Source organism: Lissotriton vulgaris, chromosome 6 (genome assembly GCF_964263255.1).
Source record: "Lissotriton vulgaris chromosome 6, aLisVul1.2, whole genome shotgun sequence".
Classification (NCBI taxonomy): domain Eukaryota; kingdom Metazoa; phylum Chordata; class Amphibia; order Caudata; family Salamandridae; genus Lissotriton; species Lissotriton vulgaris.
This window is the reverse complement of record NC_141694.1, coordinates 773,157,918-773,177,661: the sequence shown is the minus strand read 5'-3', so window position 1 is coordinate 773,177,661 and position 19,744 is coordinate 773,157,918. Positions and strand designations below refer to the sequence as shown.

The window sequence follows — 19,744 nt, the reverse complement described above, 5'->3', positions numbered from 1 at the left end:
GTGCAATTTCTTCTTTTAATTTTCTCATGATTGTTTGCTCTTTGATACAGAAAAAATGCTAAATTTGTGTTTAAAGCGGTGCTCGTTTGGGGTGTGACAAGGTTACATTTTAGAGATATTTGGATCGTTAATTCATCCATCCCTCATGGATTGGCAAATACATGGAGGATTCATGATATCATTTTAAAAAATACAGGCACCTCATTGGAGCCCAGACATTTTCCTTCTGCATACAATGTGGATTCGCATATCTGTTGTGCTCTGAGTGGCTGGCCATCGCAGAAACATTTCTGTTGCAGGGGACGATACCCAACACAATGCACTGAGCACTGCATTGCGAAAAAGAAAAAGAAAAGGGAACAAGCAAACATAAAGAACCTAGTCTGGCCTCCAGGCCGATTTAAGGGTACACAAAGGAACACCGCTGGTATAAAAATCAAAATCCAAACATCTTTTATTGTGGGATTTGCGGGTTCTAAACAGGATTAGCGCCCTTGATGCCTTGTGCCACAGAATTCACAAATATGGCATGGGTTCTTTGAAAACTTCATAAAATTGGAAAAACATGTTTAGGGGAATAATGCTGTGCTTGGTAAATGTCCACATGAAGGGGTTGTCTGCCACACAGCAGGGTGGGAGCAGGGCCTGGTCACAGTGGATGTCACATTCCCTGTGAAAAACCCAGCCGTGCTCAACTAAAGGCTGTATGCAGCACTGGTTGTCTGGCTAAGGAAAGTTGGGAGCAGGGGCGCAGCAGAGGCAAGGCCCTGCAGTCAAACTTTCTGCAGATGGCTGAAGGCTGTGAGCAGCTGTGATTGACCATCCATGGTGGGATGGGTGTGGGACTTGGCTTGAGGCCAGGCCCAGCGACAAACCCCATGGCACAATGATGAAGGCCATGCACTCGAGTGTTGGTTGCCCATGAGTTGGGTCCCCGTGGAGGGTGGTGCACAGTACTTGGAAGCCATACCATGTGGCCAAAACCTCTCTTCACTAGGCCTTCAGTTGTGCACATGTAGGGCTTGAGGGTTGGATGTCTGTGGGGTGTTTGCCCCAAATGGCCAGGCAATCTGGCCAACATTACCCTCAGGGCAAGGCAAAACCCTAAACACAGCTGGGGATGGCCACCGGCAGCGAGTTTGACAAAGGAAACTCTTGGATTTTGTATATCATCCAAAATGAAAAGTCATGTTAAAGATAAGGTATTGTTGACTATTGTACCTAAACATGTGTTTAGAAACACCTGGGAATTTCACCTAGAAAACCACGTTTGCAGTGCAGTTATGGTAAAGAATTAAAACTGAAAAGGCACAGAAATGTTGAAGTTATGGTTAGGAGTATGATTCATAACTCACATAACAGCCATGCAAATACATAACTCGTACATCAAATTCAAATCTTATGACTTTGCAATATTTATACCAATACCTAACACCACCTAAATGTGAAATGTTATTAAACTGCAACACATCATCAAATTAAGTATACTGCATCCTATAATGCATACTGCATTCATTGTCATTTCTGTCAAAGTGGTAAGGGAATTGTGTTATGTAATCACATCTGTAAAATAATTTATAAAATGTTTAATGGCATATGCTTCATTAAGGGTGTGGTCAGGAACATTGATTTCACTTGGAATATTTAAAAGTTCGTTATGTATGGCCCTGAAATGAATCTGTTATGGTGTAGAAGACACAATGTACCCTTAGTTGGATTGTATGGTAAAAATTAAACACATCTACAAAGAGCAAGTCAAAGAGTTGGGTGGGGTATGGTACCTTCGAAACTTTGAGCATTAACTTTGCAATTTCAAACAAGAAACACTTTTTTAATACGCCTGATAAAAAAATTGTGCAAAAAAAAAAATACATTAATGTGGTGGTAAATTACACATTAAACTGTGTATGCAGCAAGAGAAAGTTAGTAAAATGATTTATCTTTAAATATTTTCGTTAGTTTTTGGTGGTTCCTGGTTTGAACATGTCAGAGGCTGGATCGCACATAAGGAGAATTTCAATTTCCTAATAATTTCGTTTGAGGATATGGTAAAGGTAAGATTGATATTACAGTGGTTATCATGCTATTTAATATTTTACTTACCAATGTTTAGTTGTGTGTAGTAGTTTTTACGTCCACCGCATCGTAGCATGTCTGGGACCTGAAAATAGGTATTTATTTGTCTTTAACAACACCTCACTTTGATTCGTCACTTGTTCGGCACTGTTGGCTCAAATACGCAAATTAATAGGTATCAAAATGAACACCAGTTTGGAGCCAATTGGCGGACCAAAATGAATGGAAATCCTCAAAATAGTTTATTATTGCATTTAGTCAACCATAGCTCAGCTTCAAATTCAAATTAACAATCACAAAATATTTTGCATGCTGACTAGATATCAATATATTTATTACCTAAATGTGACCGCTTAAATCTCAATTCTTGGGTCACTTGTATCTTGTATAATTTAATGTTTTATTTATGCTCATGCTGATTGCAAAGCTTTCTCTTGAGTGCGACTTATTTTTAGGAGAAATGTTTGCGGAAATTGTGATACCGGTTGTGTGCCTCAGCTGCATGTGCTAAACTACAAAAAGGGGGTGGGGTCGCACACTACTCACACACCGGCGGAAGTTGCCCCTAAGGACTCTGGTCATTGTAGTAGAGTGTTCGCGATGCATCATCTTTCGATCTTGCTATCTTCGCTGTCTTCGCCATCCCTGGACACGTGTTTCGGGTTTTCAACCCTCGTCAGCAGGGATAGGCAGTGTTCTGGGGTCGCCGATGGCTGCCAATATCTGCCAGGTATAGTACCACTCCGGCGCGTAGGTGCGGGATCCCAGGCTCATCAGCCCGCTGCTCAAGGGAGCTTTAAGTTACAAAAAGGGGGTGGGGTCGCACACTACTCACACACCGGCGGAAGTTGCCCCTAAGGACTCTGGTCATTGTAGTAGAGTGTTCGCGATGCATCATCTTTCGATCTTGCTATCTTCGCTGTCTTCGCCATCCCTGGACACGTGTTTCGGGTTTTCAACCCTCGTCAGCAGGGATAGGCAGTGTTCTGGGGTCGCCGATGGCTGCCAATATCTGCCAGGTATAGTACCACTCCGGCGCGTAGGTGCGGGATCCAAGGCTCGTCAGCCCGCTGCTCAAGGGAGCTTTAAGTTACAAAAAGGGGGTGGGGTCGCACACTACTCACACACCGGCGGAAGTTGCCCCTAAGGACTCTGGTCATTGTAGTAGAGTGTTCGCGATGCATCATCTTTCGATCTTGCTATCTTCGCTGTCTTCGCCATCCCTGGACACGTGTTTCGGGTTATCAACCCTCGTCAGCAGGGATAGGCAGTGTTCTGGGGTCGCCGATGGCAGCCAATATCTGCCAGGTATAGTACCACTCCGGCGTGGAGCAGCGGGCTGACGAGCCTGGGATCCCGCACCTACGCGCCGGAGTGGTACTATACCTGGCAGATATTGGCAGCCATCGGCGACCCCAGAACACTGCCTATCCCTGCTGACGAGGGTTGATAACCCGAAACACGTGTCCAGGGATGGCGAAGACAGCGAAGATAGCAAGATCGAAAGATGATGCATCGCGAACACTCTACTACAATGACCAGAGTCCTCAGGGGCAACTTCCGCCGGTGTGCGAGTAGTGTGCGACCCCACCCCTCTTTGTAACTTAAAGCTCCCTTGAGCAGCGGGCTGACGAGCCTGGGATCCCGCACCTACGCGCCGGAGTGGTACTATACCTGGCAGATATTGGCAGCCATCGGCGACCCCAGAACACTGCCTATCCCTGCTGACGAGGGTTGATAACCCGAAACACGTGTCCAGGGATGGCGAAGACAGCGAAGATAGCAAGATCGAAAGATGATGCATCGCGAACACTCTACTACAATGACCAGAGTCCTCAGGGGCAACTTCCGCCAGTGTGCGAGTAGTGTGCGACCCCACCCCTCTTTGTAACTTAAAGCTCCCTTGAGCAGCGGGCTGACGAGCCTGGGATCCCGCACCTACGCGCCGGAGTGGTACTATACCTGGCAGATATTGGCAGCCATCGGCGACCCCAGAACACTGCCTATCCCTGCTGACGAGGGTTGATAACCCGAAACACGTGTCCAGGGATGGCGAAGACAGCGAAGATAGCAAGATCGAAAGATGATGCATCGCGAACACTCTACTACAATGACCAGAGTCCTCAGGGGCAACTTCCGCCGGTGTGCGAGTAGTGTGCGACCCCACCCCTCTTTGTAACTTAAAGCTCCCTTGAGCAGCGGGCTGACGAGCCTGGGATCCCGCACCTACGCGCCGGAGTGGTACTATACCTGGCAGATATTGGCAGCCATCGGCGACCCCAGAACACTGCCTATCCCTGCTGACGAGGGTTGATAACCCGAAACACGTGTCCAGGGATGGCGAAGACAGCGAAGATAGCAAGATCGAAAGATGATGCATCGCGAACATTCTACTACAATGACCAGAGTCCTCAGGGGCAACTTCCGCCGGTGTGCGAGTAGTGTGCGACCCCACCCCGCTTTGTAACTTAAAGCTCCCTTGAGCAGCGGGCTGACGAGCCTGGGATCCCGCACCTACGCGCCGGAGTGGTACTATACCTGGCAGATATTGGCAGCCATCGGCGACCCCAGAACACTGCCTATCCCTGCTGACGAGGGTTGATAACCCGAAACACGTGTCCAGGGATGGCGAAGACAGCGAAGATAGCAAGATCGAAAGATGATGCATCGCGAACACTCTACTACAATGACCAGAGTCCTCAGGGGCAACTTCCGCCGGTGTGCGAGTAGTGTGCGACCCCACCCCTCTTTGCATGTGCTAAACTAGCAATGTGCACCACCCGACTTACAGAAAATGAGCATTTTGTAAGCAAGTACATACCTCGAATATGTCTACTTTGCAATGACGTAAACTGAACAGTTGTTAAGGAAAGCTATTTGAGATCATATATACTCTTGAACAGATGGTTAAAGTGGTAAAATCGTGTTAAAAAGCATTGTGAAAGTCCTGGTTTTGTCATGGATGTTCTTGCATAGCACTATGCTCTCGCATTGCACACGTAGAACCAGGAATTCTCCCAAGAAATATGCATTTTACACACAAAGAAATTGCTACAATGAATGCCTATGACCCAACCACCTCTTGTATCACTTGTTGACTTTATGCTTGTCTTTGACCCTGTACAGTGCTCTGCTGGATTTTGGCTGGGTTCACACTATAGAAATAAAACACATACATACATGCTTATGTATAGACTTATTAGATCAACCGTAATGGAGACATGCATTACATTAGGTGACCAGTTAAGTGTAGTCACTTGAAAACAAACACACTCCTCTGAGCACAAAATTAGATTCAAAACCTAATACTATGTACACACCTACTGAGTAGACCAGGGCTGTATTACTGACATGATGCACTGTTCTTGTTTGCACCATGGCACATCTTTATTTAGTTTCGCTTAGCACAAACAGGGAAAGTGCACCTTATTACAATGAATGCACAGCCCGCAGGGCAGCCGTAAACTTTCATTGTCCTAGGGCAGTGCAATAAATGATATACAACGCAGTAGTTTCATGTTTCTCTTTGCATGTGGCAACCCACCTGCCCTTTAAAGAGGGGTTAGGGATCGCTCTGCAAGCAAGTGCAGTAAGTGACCGCACCCACCTGCACTGGGATCCCTGGAGGTTCCATGGGACCCCCATTCCCTCCACCAGATGGTTGCCCTCAGGGGCGCACCGAAAGAGTGCCATCTTTTTGTGGGGAATTGTCAGTGCACTGCCTCAGCGCCTGTTTGCCTCTGCACCTGCTTCTGTATTATTGCCATGCCAATGAAGAACACCCTCTGAAGACAATGATGGTGTTAAATGCGTGCCAGAGATATCAGTACTATAGAAGGGGCTTCACAAGCATCTGCGGTCCCTTCTGTAATACCATAGTGCCCCAGGGGCACGCAAAGAGGGTGCACACTCTTGTTTCATCCACGGGGCACTATGTGTAATATGGCCAATGAAAGAAGTGTAGACATTGCACCAATAAATAACAGAATACAGTGAGTAATAACACAGATACATCTGTAGGAAGATTATAATGGGCTAGAAGAAAATGTAAACAATCATTGAAAGCAGACTTTGAGAAATCAAAATCATCATCAATATTGGCAGGTAAAACGCATTCCCAAACTAGGTGTCAAGGAAAAATCTCCAACAATCAAATCCCCCACACATGTCCAGAAGAAAGAGAATGACACAGTACTCCACATAAATCCAATATTGTTTACAACCCTGTGAATCATTTATGAGGACTGTAAAATGTAGGTTTGAATTGCTAAGGTTTTATCATTTGTCTATTGCATATTTGACAGGCTTCTTGGAACCAAGAATTGACAGAGTGACCTACTTTAAAATGCAAATGAGCAAAAAGAGATGAGCTTTAGATAATTTCCCAAGTTAGATCAAGTTGCAAATAATTCCACAAAGATGGATCATGGATTGAAAAGGGTCTTCCTCCTAAACCTTATTGTATATAAAGTAGTGGCAAATTGTGATAAATAATCATTAACTGAATGCCAGACACAGCTCACCCTCCCCACCCCTAGTCACTCGTTGTCTCACTCTTTGCTTGAAATTGCCCACCTCTAACGCATCTCACCAATTTACCAATGGATAAGAAACTTTTATTCCCAATACCCTGCTGGTGCTAGGGGTGCCTTGGGCCACTCTGTATGCCTCAATTCACCATAAACTCAGGTTTTACTTATGAAATGTAACATGCTAAAATGCTGGAAAATGGCTGCATTGCTTTGTTGTTAGAAGGGTGCTTTCTCTCTTATTGAAAATACGTTATCTTTGCCCATTTTTTTTTTTTTAAAAACGTTCACATTCTTTTAGGACCTTCGCTCTGTTGTTCTGAAGATATGCCAATTTGTAGGACGGCAGCTGACTGATCATGAAATTGATATTGTCCTCGAAAAATCTGATTTCAAGAAGATGAAATCAGACCCAAATGCAAACTATGAGTTCCTGGATGTGAAAATTGTGGACAAACAACGAGGGAATTTCGTTCGCAAAGGTAAGAAATACAAAAACTACAACAAATGCAAAAATATTGACAAAACAAATAACTGTGAGATTTTTAAAGTGTTCAGACGAAGCTTTTGCAGCATAAAATGGCACCAAGAACACAAATTGGTAAATGTTTTATGGTCGAAGGAAATTTAAAAAAACACATTTGGCAATAATTAAGAGTGCCTCTTTACACAAGAACACCGTAGATACCAATGTAGGAATGTTCTTTTTTCCCTTGATTAAAAGTGATTAATACAATATTATCATAATTGTAACAGTTAAGTGGCATAAGGGTGTAGAAAACAGAAACACAAATTTGCTACTATCACAGTGCAAGTACCGACTAGGACCTGGGGAAATGGTGACGTGACTTTAATTTCCTGATGGCTCAACTCAGAAAAGATGATCGGAGAGATGGGAGCGGGAGTGTTTCAAAAGATTTAGTAAAAACTTCTAAAACAATTTAGACTCTAATGAGTGAAATCGGACCAGGAGCTCCAGTAGACCAGGTATGCAGCTACGGTCTAGTGATTGGTGATTGTGCAATGGGTTGGAGGGCGCTTGTTGTCATGTAGTGGAAAGGAGGGAGCAAATTTGTGTGCTAGACTTACACAGTTGGGAATACAGTGGCAGCTCCTCTACTAAGGCAGAGAAGCGTTGCCCCACTGCTTTGCAGTAGTGTAAATAAAGGATAAATAAAATGATAATAACTCGATTTCATTATCATTTTATTTTTTCCTGCTACAGCAGCTTGTCGGGGAGAGGTGGCTCTGCTCACAGAGCAGGGAGAGGAGTGGTGGGCACTCTGTAAGTGTGCATGAATGTTTGGCTGGCAGTATTGGGCTGGCCAAGCAGTCACGCGCACTTTGCATCTTCTCCACTCAGGCTGCATTACAGCCGGTGTTGAGAACATGCCCAGACTTTCAGTCCCCATCTGAGTGCCCAACCATGGGGCTCAGACCAAACACAACGCTGCATTGCAACATTGTGATTGGCTTGGGGGAGCCTGGATGCTTCCTGTTCCGGTCCAAAGCAGAGAAGAGACGCAGCAATCAGGTACGTTTTTTTTTATTTTTTTACGCCTTTTTTCTGCCTTTCCCTTCCCAGCAACCCCCGATCCGTGCAAATTGCAACTGTGGAAACATTTTTGTTTTTATGTTAGAGTTTTCTTAGACTGCATGCCACATCAGAGTGCTAGATTCAGCAAAGGACAGAAAGGTAGTAAAACGTAGGCCTCGGTGGAACTTGCAGAGTTAAACTCCTTGGAATTCTGTGGAGTTACATAAAAACTCTACTAGATTCTGTGGAGTAACACCAACAGGCAGAAAATGCACATTGTGCTCTTCAAGCTTGGACTTGAGCTCCGGTAGAGCATTTACCACTTAAAAATCAGTGCAAATGTCACTACACTATTTTCAAGTTGATTTTGCTGCTACTCGAGTAGAAAATCTACTTGCTACGCCGCCCTCTGGCCGCGCCCACCTGCATTCATAAAATCTTGCAGGAAGTCCTCCTAGCGACCGAAAATCACGATAGGGAATGCCAAATCTCGCTCACGCTTGCCAGCTTGCATTCTGAAGCCTTGTATGTTTATACGAACAGGAAACAAAATTGGATTGACGGAATTTGCCGGGAACTCCATATTACAAGAGTAGCGCAGAATCTCCAAATTTCTCTAGTTCCGATCACGGATTTAGATTTCCGCCTGGGCCTAGTAAAAATACAACTTTCACTAGAAGTTAGAAAAAAGCACAATGAAATAAGAGATTGGTTGATCATCATTTCTCAATGGTGATTCACAAATCGAGATCAATTCCGTATCGTAATTTAGGAATTTTATTCAGTATGTATCATACAGGCATACACTTATTTTAATATTTGCTCTGGTTCTTAATTGCAATTTAAAGATTCTCAAATACTGCATCTGTAAATTGCAAATGCATTGCCAAACTGCAATTATCACATTTGGGTAGTGTTTGATGACCTCGTAATGTGGAATTTCTGAAACACATGCTCTGGGAAAGCCTGGGGAACACAGAGCAAGGCACATATTTTTGACCAAACAAATATAGAATGGATTTCTTACATCCATCTCCCAAAATTTGACACCATGTCAAGATAAGAAGTAGAGAAGGATACGAGAGAAAGATAAAGAAACCTAAAATTCAGTTAGAAAGATTAGGAGCTACAGACCGAAGAGTTTGTTGCTCGTAACAATGTAAAATTTTCCTTTACAGTGCCTGATTCTCAGAAGGGAAAAATTTGAAAAATCATTAAGGAAAAAGTCAATTTAAGTGGTGTATTACAGTGTATCATAGAAGAGATTCACCAACACTGGTACGATCTGAGATCAAGAACAGGAGAAAATATAAAAAAACTGCTAGCGGAGGCAAATAGTACAGGTTGGGTACTCTCAATTCAGCAATTACCAACACCTCTTGAGGATTTAATAAAGTTCACCTTACAGCCTCAGGCCATTGTTGGTATTAAAGCTATTGATACTTCGACACTGCCCTCTACATCTGAAGATAAATGTAAAAACACTATTAGGGGGCTGATTCGGATCCGGGTCAGAAAGCTCTCCAACCGAGCCGGATCCGGGGTGTTTTCTGACCAAGCCGGACTACTGCAGTCCACCGAGCGAGTACGATGCGGCCTCATGCTGCTGGACTCGGTTCGGTCGGACTCGCATAGAAGTCAATGGCAGTCGATCGTACAACGCGTACATGGGCTCCCATTGACTGAATGGGTATGTCTCGCACAAGGGCGCTGTCGGGTACCACAAATGTCCCAGGCAGATATCACCATTCCCCAGGAGCGAAGCTAATGTCTTTACCTTTCCCGAAGGTACCACCCTCCCTGTGTCACAAAGGAACACACAAGAGAGGATAAGTAACCTCAGAAAATGAAGAGACCAAGGAAAGACAATACCCCAAGTTCATCTGTCAGCCAGCTGAGGAATGTTCAAGTCAGGAATAGACAGGATCTCTGCATAAAGAAGAATAGAACATAAACAAATTTAGTGGGAATTCTTAATTATACACTTTAAAAACCTACTATGCTAACCACAAAGTTATTGTGATTGTGTGCCATCCCACACTTACTTGTGCTTGACTGTTGATGGTCCACAAGGGGTGTCTTCGGAAAATATTCATTGCTCCCCAAAAATAAAGCTGCAAAGGAGAACTTCCTGTAGTTCAGCAATAGGTAAAATAATAACAAGTTGTACGTGATTTTCCTTACTTTCATACAGCGTAGGAGGAACTGTGAAAAACACACCTAATTCTTTGTGCACAGATAGTTGTATCCACAAAACACGATGAGCTGACCATGTAAGACTACAGAAAAAAGATTAACGCGTCCTCGCGTTTAATCCGGAAACGGGAGCTGGCAATGTTAAAAAAAAAAGGGTTAACGCGTCCTCGCGTTTGCTCAGGAAACGTGGGCAGGCAATGTTAGGTAAAGGAAAAGATAAACGTGTCCTCGCGTTTGCTCAGGAAACGTGGGCAGGCAATGTTAGGCAAAGGAAAAGATAAACGCGTCCTCGTGTTTGCTTGGGATAGTTGAACACAAACAAACAAGCAGACGATGAAGCGCGCTTCAGCGCTAAATAAAGTTTTTTCAAAATACAAAATAAAGAAGAGAAGCACTCCGTAGCTTTTTAATTCAGCACGGGCGGGTGCAGGGAATCCGAAAACACAGCTGCTTTTAACAATAAAAGCAGAGGAAACTTGTCAGGGAAGATGTGCTCAGGTTCCAAAAATAGCATATAGCAGATCGAGAAACATCCAAAAGGTAAAACCCGAAATTCAGTAAGGCTCGACCAGGTTCACAAGGACTAAATCACTGTACCAAACAAGGGATTAGCGAGGAAAGCCAAGCACTGCAACCTTCCACCTGGAGGCTTAAGAACCTCAACAACAACAAAACACAACAGTTAGAAGGAGGGTCCAAGGGCAGGATTAACGACCAGCATCTAGACATATGCCACAAACAATAATACTAACAACAAACAATGTCTAGGGGTCAAAGGAGAAAGGGAACTCGACTGTGAGCACCATCCGAGACATAACTAATTACTAACGAGAGTGGGAAAGAACAAAAGTGTGTGTGTATGTGATGAAACTATAGACAAATCTCAAGGATATGGGAAAATATTCCCATCAGTTGCCACTCTGTACCTCCCTCTTACATCATATGGGTTCTCCTTACCCAGGAGATGTTGTCCACAGCCTACAGATGTTGGTGTAGCTGGAACTATTGAAAAATATGTGTTCAAATGGATGGATGGGAGAATATATCGTGAGTGTATGACTGAATAGCAGTGCAAAAAGTGAAAGTGAAAAGTATTAAAATTGGATAGGACTGAGTGGAAGATAAATTTTATTAATTACTCTCAGTTAGTCCAAATCTTAAAAACAGTGTAACGTGACAACGGATTTAACATAACATCAGTTTGCAAATAGGGGTCGACATGTTTCAGCAAACGTGGTGGTTATACCACTGCTTTCATCAGGACCAGAGTGTTATGCTACTGCAAATAATAGTGAGAATAAAAATTGTATCACCTGTTATTTCAGGTTGTTCTAATTTAATTGATCCACCACATCACAATAAGGTATGGGGATAACGCTTCACCCCACCTGGCTGTAGCTCAGGTAAGAGGAGCACCGCTCTGTCCAGCGGTGTCTCCTAGCGTCCCTCTGCGCTGTCTGTCTCACTATTATTTGCAGTAGCATAACACTCTGGTCCTGATGAAAGCAGTGGACCGCCACGTTTGCTGAAACATGTCAACCCCTATTTGCAAACGGATATTATGTTAAATCCGTTGTCACTTTACACTGTTTTTAAGATTTGGACGAACTGAGAATAATTAATAAAATGTATCTTCTACTCAGTCCTATCCAATTTTAATACTTTTCACTTTCACTTTTTGCACTGCTATTCAGTTATACACTCACGATATATTCTCCCGTACCATCCATTTGAACACATATTTTTCAATAGTTCCAGCTACACCAACATCTGTAGGCTGTGGACAACATCTCCTGGGTAAGGAGAACCCATATGATGTAAGAGGGCGGTACAGAGTGGCAACTGATGGGAATATTTTCCCATATCCTTGAGATTTGTCTATAGCTTCATCACATACACACACACCGTTGTTCTTTCCGACTCTCGTTAGTAATTAGTTGTGTCTCGGATGGTGCTCACAGTCGCGTTCCCTTTCTCCTTTGACCCCTAGACATTGTTTGTTGTTAGGCTTAAGAACCTCCCCATCACCTGATCAGTCCCAGAGCAGTATGGGACAGCACACAATCCACCTCCCTTGCAGTGCATTCTGGGTCCTGTAGTAAAATTAGGGATTTAGGTAGCTCTAGTTCTAACAGGTGCCCCCAACAGTGGGTATGTGTTGGTGCCATCCGCACCATACATGCCTGTGTTGGGGAGACCCTTGGGTCTCCCCCTGTGTCCGAGTCATAAGGCTGGAGGTGACGGGGGTCTGACGCGGACCCCCAAAGGCAGCTTCCCGGATGTTTTGCGAGCCGGAAACTTCGGTTCAATCCGGCTGTCCGACAGGTGCATCATACTGGCTCAGTTGGAATTTGCCTCCATTGCACAGCACAGTTTGTTTACGGACGAGGCGTATGGAGCGGTACGGACCCGGAAACGATTTGGTCGGTGATTTTGCGTTTCTCGCATCATACTTGCTCGCTCGTACAGCTGTACGAGTCAGGCGGCGAACATGCGTGGTGGGCTTGTACTTTTTACAGCCGGATCGCGTTCAGGGACCTTCTGACCCAGCTCGGAATCGGCCCCTTGGTAGTAATCTAAAATAACAACATCAACTTCATACTATTTTTCTTTGTGTTGCTTTATGTGAGTTGTGCTACATACATTTAAGCATATCTATAGATATAAGTTCTGACTTTTTAGAAAAAGACATGCATATAACTAGATATAAAAGAAAGTACATTATAAGTGTAAATAATTATCCATTTTTTTTTAAAGAACCAAAACATCACTCTTTCTTTAAATATCAGGATAGGTAACATGAATTGTTATACCACAGAGAGGGCAAGATTGAGGAGCAGAGGCATCAAAAGACACTCAATCTAGCATGCAGTAGGGCAATGAGCCTCCAGCCACTACGTCACCACCTGTGCCTTCAAGACGCAGACCAACAGTTTCAACAATGAATAGTCAGAGGAACCTACAATAACCAAGGAAAAATCACAATCTGTATTAAGGGAAAGACAAATAAGCAGGAGGATTTTACAGAAGCATGGCAGCCTTTATGTTCTCAATGCAGCACCAACAAAATAAAAATTGGAAAGGTTTTAGTAAACATTTAGTGGGCATTAATAAAAGCATCAATTACAACAAATATGGTTTAGTTAAACACACTAGTTGGAGGAGGGGAGCTAAAGAAGAATTTCTTACAAATTTGATACCCCAACAGAGGCAGTTACAAACCTATTTTCTTTTACACAACAGGACAATTTCTGACATAGGTGCAGACATCATCGATATATTTGTTCAAAAGGAGTAAGCCTGCCCTAACTATACTTTCCTGTCTCTTCCCTTGCATACCAGCTAGTATTTACCACCTCCTTGCCATCACATTTAAAGTAGCATTGTGAAAGGGCCTGATGCATTCTAGAGCTCTTTAAACAGGTTGCACCTGATTACCACCTGATTCCATTTGGTGCTAAATTGCATGTACAAAATCATTATTCTGCTACTATTCACAATTTACGGATCTTTCATACATACAAAATGTGAATCACTATTCAGAAATCTCTAATAACAATTTGCTATTTGTGGGTCGCTAAATTAGCAAGTCAGTATTTAGACGGTATGCAAAAAATTGTGACCAAATTGATTTTTACATATAAGAAAATGCAATTTTAGCCGCTGGTAACCAGTTTACAGAATCGCTAAACCATAATACAGAATTGGAGGGAAGGAGGGCCATTGATCTGGTGCATTACACAAAGATAGATCTTCACAATTGTAAAAAAAATTGACTTGTACTAGCTGTTGAGAAGGCAAGTAATATTGAAAGAGTTATAGATTTTGAGGCTTCTGTTACAGAAAAACAATATAGAAAATGGTAGAAGATGGCTTGTTATGTGTGTTATAATGAACCTTCAAGCAATGCAGAAGAACCTTAAATGACCTTTTCAACTCTCTTTTTGGATGCAGAATTGGAGAATTGGCTGCAACGGCTCTTTGAATTTCTTTTCACATTTAAAAAACCCAGCAGTTATGACAACCTCAAGGAGCAATGTTTTAATATGGAACAGTGACTTCGTGCTGAAATTTGATTTGTCAAAATCCATACGGGAATTTCTTTGAACATGGAAATAAATTAGATAGCACTATTGGTTATTTCATTAATCACAACAAACTTGCCATGATTGACTTTACTGTGCATCATGAATCTGATTGAAGAAGACATGCATTGTAACGTGCCAATAAAAGCTGAAATAGTTTAATTTCAGTGGAAACATAGAAGCCTACAAGTGGGTAATGAGTCACCAGAAATATTACAGGAGTGGCATTATAAATTTTGAAATGCGCCTCATTACACTTCCAGACAGGCCAGTTCAGAGCTTCAATATTGAATTGATTCAAAAATTAAGAAAAAAACGAAGAGGGAATATGATCATGAAATTTCAACTATTCACAACTGCTGCAGTATTGTCCCTTTTAAGTGAAGGTCAGTTGCCTTGTTGTAATATGACAATTGTAAGGCGACTAATCATCAAATGGGTGATTTTCAATGCTTAGAAATTGGGGCGCTGTTTGCTATTAAAATGTTACCACAACCTGTATGCATGATGCTGCATAGACTGGCAAATTTGTCAATTAAGTATGAAATCCCGAAAAATCAGGAGACAGCACTTGGGCATGCATTTGCATATGTTTTTTGGATTAGAACATTAACATTAGACAGACACTAATGAGATTCAGCGTCCATTGTAAGGGCTACAGCATAAGATGTGGAATCATTCAATTTTCTGGACTGAAGAATTAATTTTTTCATTAAACCTATTCGGTGCTGTAGGAAGAACAAGCTTTATTTAGAGTTTAGCAGAGAGGGAGCATAGTTGTAAATCAGTTTTATTTCAGTCCCACCCTAGGTTGATGCCCTCAGACCCCCTGCTGACTTCTTTGGAGTAAACCTCTGAATTGCAGCCAGTGTATAAACAGTTGCCAGATCACAGTGACAATTGCCCCAACTTATTGAAGGCAGGGCAACTTTAACTCATTTTCCAGGTGGACACAGGCAGGAAAAAGAAAAAAGACTGCCCAAAACTGCAGGCACAAAACTCCTGGCATGTCAAGGCCATTTTTTTGTTTAGAAAAAAACTTACATCCCTCTTTGGGAGTTTATTTAGTCCAAACAAAAATGTTTTGGCTCTTTAGACATAGCTCCCGCTCAAAAAACCTTAAATGCTGTGAAGGAAGTTGCAGCAGTAACAGCAGCTCTATCCACAGCACAAAGATGTCCCCTGGGTAGATAAAACTCTCTAAATTGAGTGGGCAATCCTCCACCAGGGTATCAGAGGTCATGGTTACCACCCCCCAAGCAGGCTATCTGGCATGATCTAATAGTGACCATAAATCAGATCCTGGTTTTTAAAATACCCCTCACTACTGTTTCTGAAAAACGTGCAATTTAAATATATGCAACGAATACACAATGAGACACTGCATCTTCTAATTGTCTCTGCTTTATTTTTTTACAGGTACCATTGGTGACTGGAAAAACCATATGACTGTTGCGCAGAGTGAAAGATTTGACAAGATATATCAAGAGAAGATGAAGGATCTACCACTGGAGTTTATTTGGGATATTAATGAAGACAAATAGTCCGATTAGCTCAGTTCATCTTTTCATTCAATAATTTCTTCTTCATTATATTTTAAATCATTGGAGTAATGCTATTAATGTATATGTTTTTCTCGTAAACTGAAATACATTCTCTTGGCTAGAAAAAACACATAATTAAACATACATATTGCCTGTATTTTCTATAAGGTGTGTTTCATCCCATGCATGTGTAGATGTTCAATCCGAAATAAATGTATATCAAAACTAACAATATATATAATACTTGTATAATGTTTAAATACTCATCAATATCTTAGGTGAGTCTTTGAAAAAAGTAGAATGTACAAATGTTCTGTGTATCGAGCATTAAAGTGGATTTCTCAAATGAAATTGTTCTTGGATTGAATAATGTTTATTCATGGATGTAATATAGTTCCAGAAGAAAATTAAAGCATGAATAATGTCACTGATAACAGTAAATACCATTTAAATAGTATGTTGGCCCCCAGACTTGGTATTTGCCTTAGTTACATTGTATCTTGTACAGTATTCTCATGTCGATGTTATATAAAAGTAAAGAGAAACACGACTAAAGGTGCCTTTCTGAACTATCTGCATTTGCTACTCCAACTCTTTATCTGCTTTTCTGGGGATGCAGTTTTGTAGTATGCCCCTGGTAAATCATGTATTAAAGACGTCTTGACCATAAGTGCACATTAAAAATAATTTATAAGACCAGATGCAATGTTTTGGTGCATGTTATGTTCCAAATACTGTGCTCATATTCTTGTTTGCTGAAACAATATTCTATTGTACTGTGTGAGCTAGGTGCTTCAAATATACTGGTGATGAAGCTAGTCACCTTGTGTGAGTGAAGGATTGTGTGGATTTTAGAATGTCCAACAGCTAAGAATATGTACTAGTGACAAGGGAAATGATTTTCACTCTTTCCATAAAAAGGGTTTCTTGTGTGTACAGCCCCATCCTTATGCCAATGCCCACTGCTCTCTGATTGGTCTTACACTTCTATACCCATAATCTCATCTCGTCACCTCATCCTACAATGTCCTCTCTAAATAAAGTTCTCTTTTTTTTCTCTTCAATCACCTCAGGTGCCAGGAAAGGCACAATGACCATCCCCAAAATATTGATCTAAAAAGGTGGCATTCAACAGGTGGATGCACATGCAGATCTCACCAAGCTCATAACACTTCTTAAGTTTTCTGTCCATCTGCCTAAACTCCTCCTACCCAGCTAGCCTCAGCTCATCTCAAACCCTCAGAAGCATTTCCTATAAATGCTATCCCTGCCAAGCTACCTGAATTAAAAATACTTGCCAAACCTACGGCCAAGGTATCAACAATTCCTTTCTCTCGCTCTTGTGCCTAAAAAACAAGAACTTGTTCTATGTCTGACTGTATGTCATCATCGCTGATATTACCAATGACTTGTTAGACATCTGCCTTACCCTCAGTGTCCTATCATACACATCTCCAGTGGTACTGCTATCACCAGCACATCTGCCTCTGGGCCTAACCACTGGTCCTTGCCGACCATGTCCACTTTCAATGATCTAACACATTAATCAGCTTGTTGTGGCTTGTTGTCCAGTCCATGAATGTGCTTAGCTCAAAAATAGAATGCTGCAATGTAAACACAGTAAAACGAGTGCTCTCAGTAAATTCATGGTACAAAAGGGGGTGGTGATGGACGGAGCATCTGAGTCAATCAAACACTCACACCCAGTCAAAAGATCTGGGTTTAATCCATCACCGTTCTTTAGCCCACTCTGCCACCCCAGTTCAGACATGGCCATATGCAAATCAGTCTGACCCTGTGCCTCATGGGAACAGTCCAGCCCGAACTGCCAAGCCATGTCTTCCCTGGACCGGAAACAAGCTTCAGAGGACCGGTTTCTGGCATTCCAGCCGTCTTCAACCCGGCTTGCTTAAATCCAGTGGCAAAGTGAGCAAGGGACTCACGTCTGAGCATACCCTGCCACATAGCATACTCATTGGGCCCGATTCACAAAGGTAAAATGAGATGAAAGTCTAACTTTAAGACTTTCAGTATTCACAAAGCCCATTTACTACTCATAAATGCTCTTTGTGAATATCAATAGTTATAAAGTTCAACATTTGGTATTCACAAAGGGCATTTACGAGTAGTAAAGCCCTTTGTGAATACCATAAGTCGTAAAGTTAGACGTTCGTCTCAGCTTACCTTTGTGAATCGGGCCCATTGTTTGCAGTAAATTTGTTCACTAGGTGGACTATTTCCTCAATGTCCACTACCATTGCTACTTTCTTATTCTGAAGTTCCAACTCTGCCACCTCACAACTAGCACATCTGAAAAAAAGGTTCTAAGAAAGCAATACAGTGCCACCTCTCTTTCCTGTCATACGGCTACAGTTCCACACGCCACCAAGCCTTCCAATATATCCCATAGCTACCTGAACTAGAATCTTCAGAAAATATTTATACCATCCAAGTCATTGGTTTACCCTGTTGGCACAATATTGCTCAGTTGAAGTATACGATGCTCAGTCATATTGGCATGCCCTTTCTCACTCTGTTCAGAATCCTAATCATGTGATGTGGCTTTGAAAACCTCATAGCAAATACCAGCTGTCTGCAAAATGTTCTTCCTGACACCACTTTGCTCATGAAGATTAGATGGCCCAGTATCTTTTGCATAAATGAAAACTCATACTTTTGTTTACCCCATGGCATCCAGCAGCATTTCCTTCTATCTCAACCACATACTCTCACATATACTGCGTTGCTTGTATTAATTGCTACTGCTAAAACAGAAATATGTGCTAAAATGCATTTGTGTGCCTTTAAGCTAGTTTTGCAATATAATAAACTCCTAAATAAACTATTAAGAGTAGCTGTACATGTTCCAGTCCACACAGCTCGATATTGTTCTCACCCTGTCTAATCAATTAGTAGGAACGTAGCAGGGTTTCAGAGCTTTTGTTGGTATTAGATCCTGTGTGTCATATAGTTTTCCAGAATATAAAATGTGTGCTTTTATTGAAAAACAGCCAGGAGCAACATGACAATTTAGAACAATATTTCTGATCTATAATTCTACTCACAGAAATAAAACAGAAATGATCTTGACTGTCACAGTTTCAGGTCAAGTGATTTCTCAAGCTCACCATGCCCCAAGAACAGCACAGAGCTGTGATGGGCTCCATTGTTTTTGTTGTTTCCCAGTCTCTGCAGGACAGCACTTGATACATGGGGAAATCAGACAGCTCTAAGAGGGCAGATTACAGTCTGCTTAAGGTGGCACAAACCAGCATATAACCTGCACATGAAAACAGAATGTGGCAGGATCAGAGTTCCTGCTAGGAAATGATGCAGCCACACCTCTGTTGGCAGCTCTGAATCTCTGCTCATGGAGCCTGCATCTCTGCTGATCTCCACAACATGTGTGCAAATGCTTTGTACTTAAGCATACATATTCTTTCACTCAGAGACCTTTGTATGGTTTTCTGATTCTGACACCCTACCTCATGTCCCAAAACTAATATGCCTACCTCGAGCCCATAGTGCTCGACAACTACGCACTGTGTCTTGGGTGGATTCCACCTGTTATATACAATGTTTACCCACAATAAACAATTATTCAATCTTGTTTATGATGTTTTAATTCGACACAAAGAAATCTTTCTATCATTTTTTTGTAAACATAAATACGCAAATGTCATTAGTACATCAAATCATATGGTTCCCAGTACATGAAGTATATTATTTTCAATCAATTTCAACATTTTCTTCTGTTGTCCTTCATCGGCTCAATGC

General features: G+C 42.1%; 1 protein-coding gene across 1 annotated transcript in view; it reads left to right on the top strand.

Moving 5' to 3' along the window:
- LOC147707966 (amine sulfotransferase-like) overlaps nucleotides 1–16,637 on the top strand; it is a 249,662-nt gene extending 233,025 nt beyond the window's left edge. The window contains exons 6-8 of the mRNA XM_086926771.1: nucleotides 1,960–2,054; nucleotides 6,907–7,087; nucleotides 15,843–16,637. Of these exons, the coding sequence (XP_086782897.1) occupies nucleotides 1,960–2,054; nucleotides 6,907–7,087; nucleotides 15,843–15,967 (401 nt within the window). The 3' untranslated portion in view covers nucleotides 15,968–16,637. The remainder of the gene's footprint in view (nucleotides 1–1,959; nucleotides 2,055–6,906; nucleotides 7,088–15,842) is intronic.
- The last annotated feature ends 3,107 nt before the right edge of the window (nucleotides 16,638–19,744 follow it).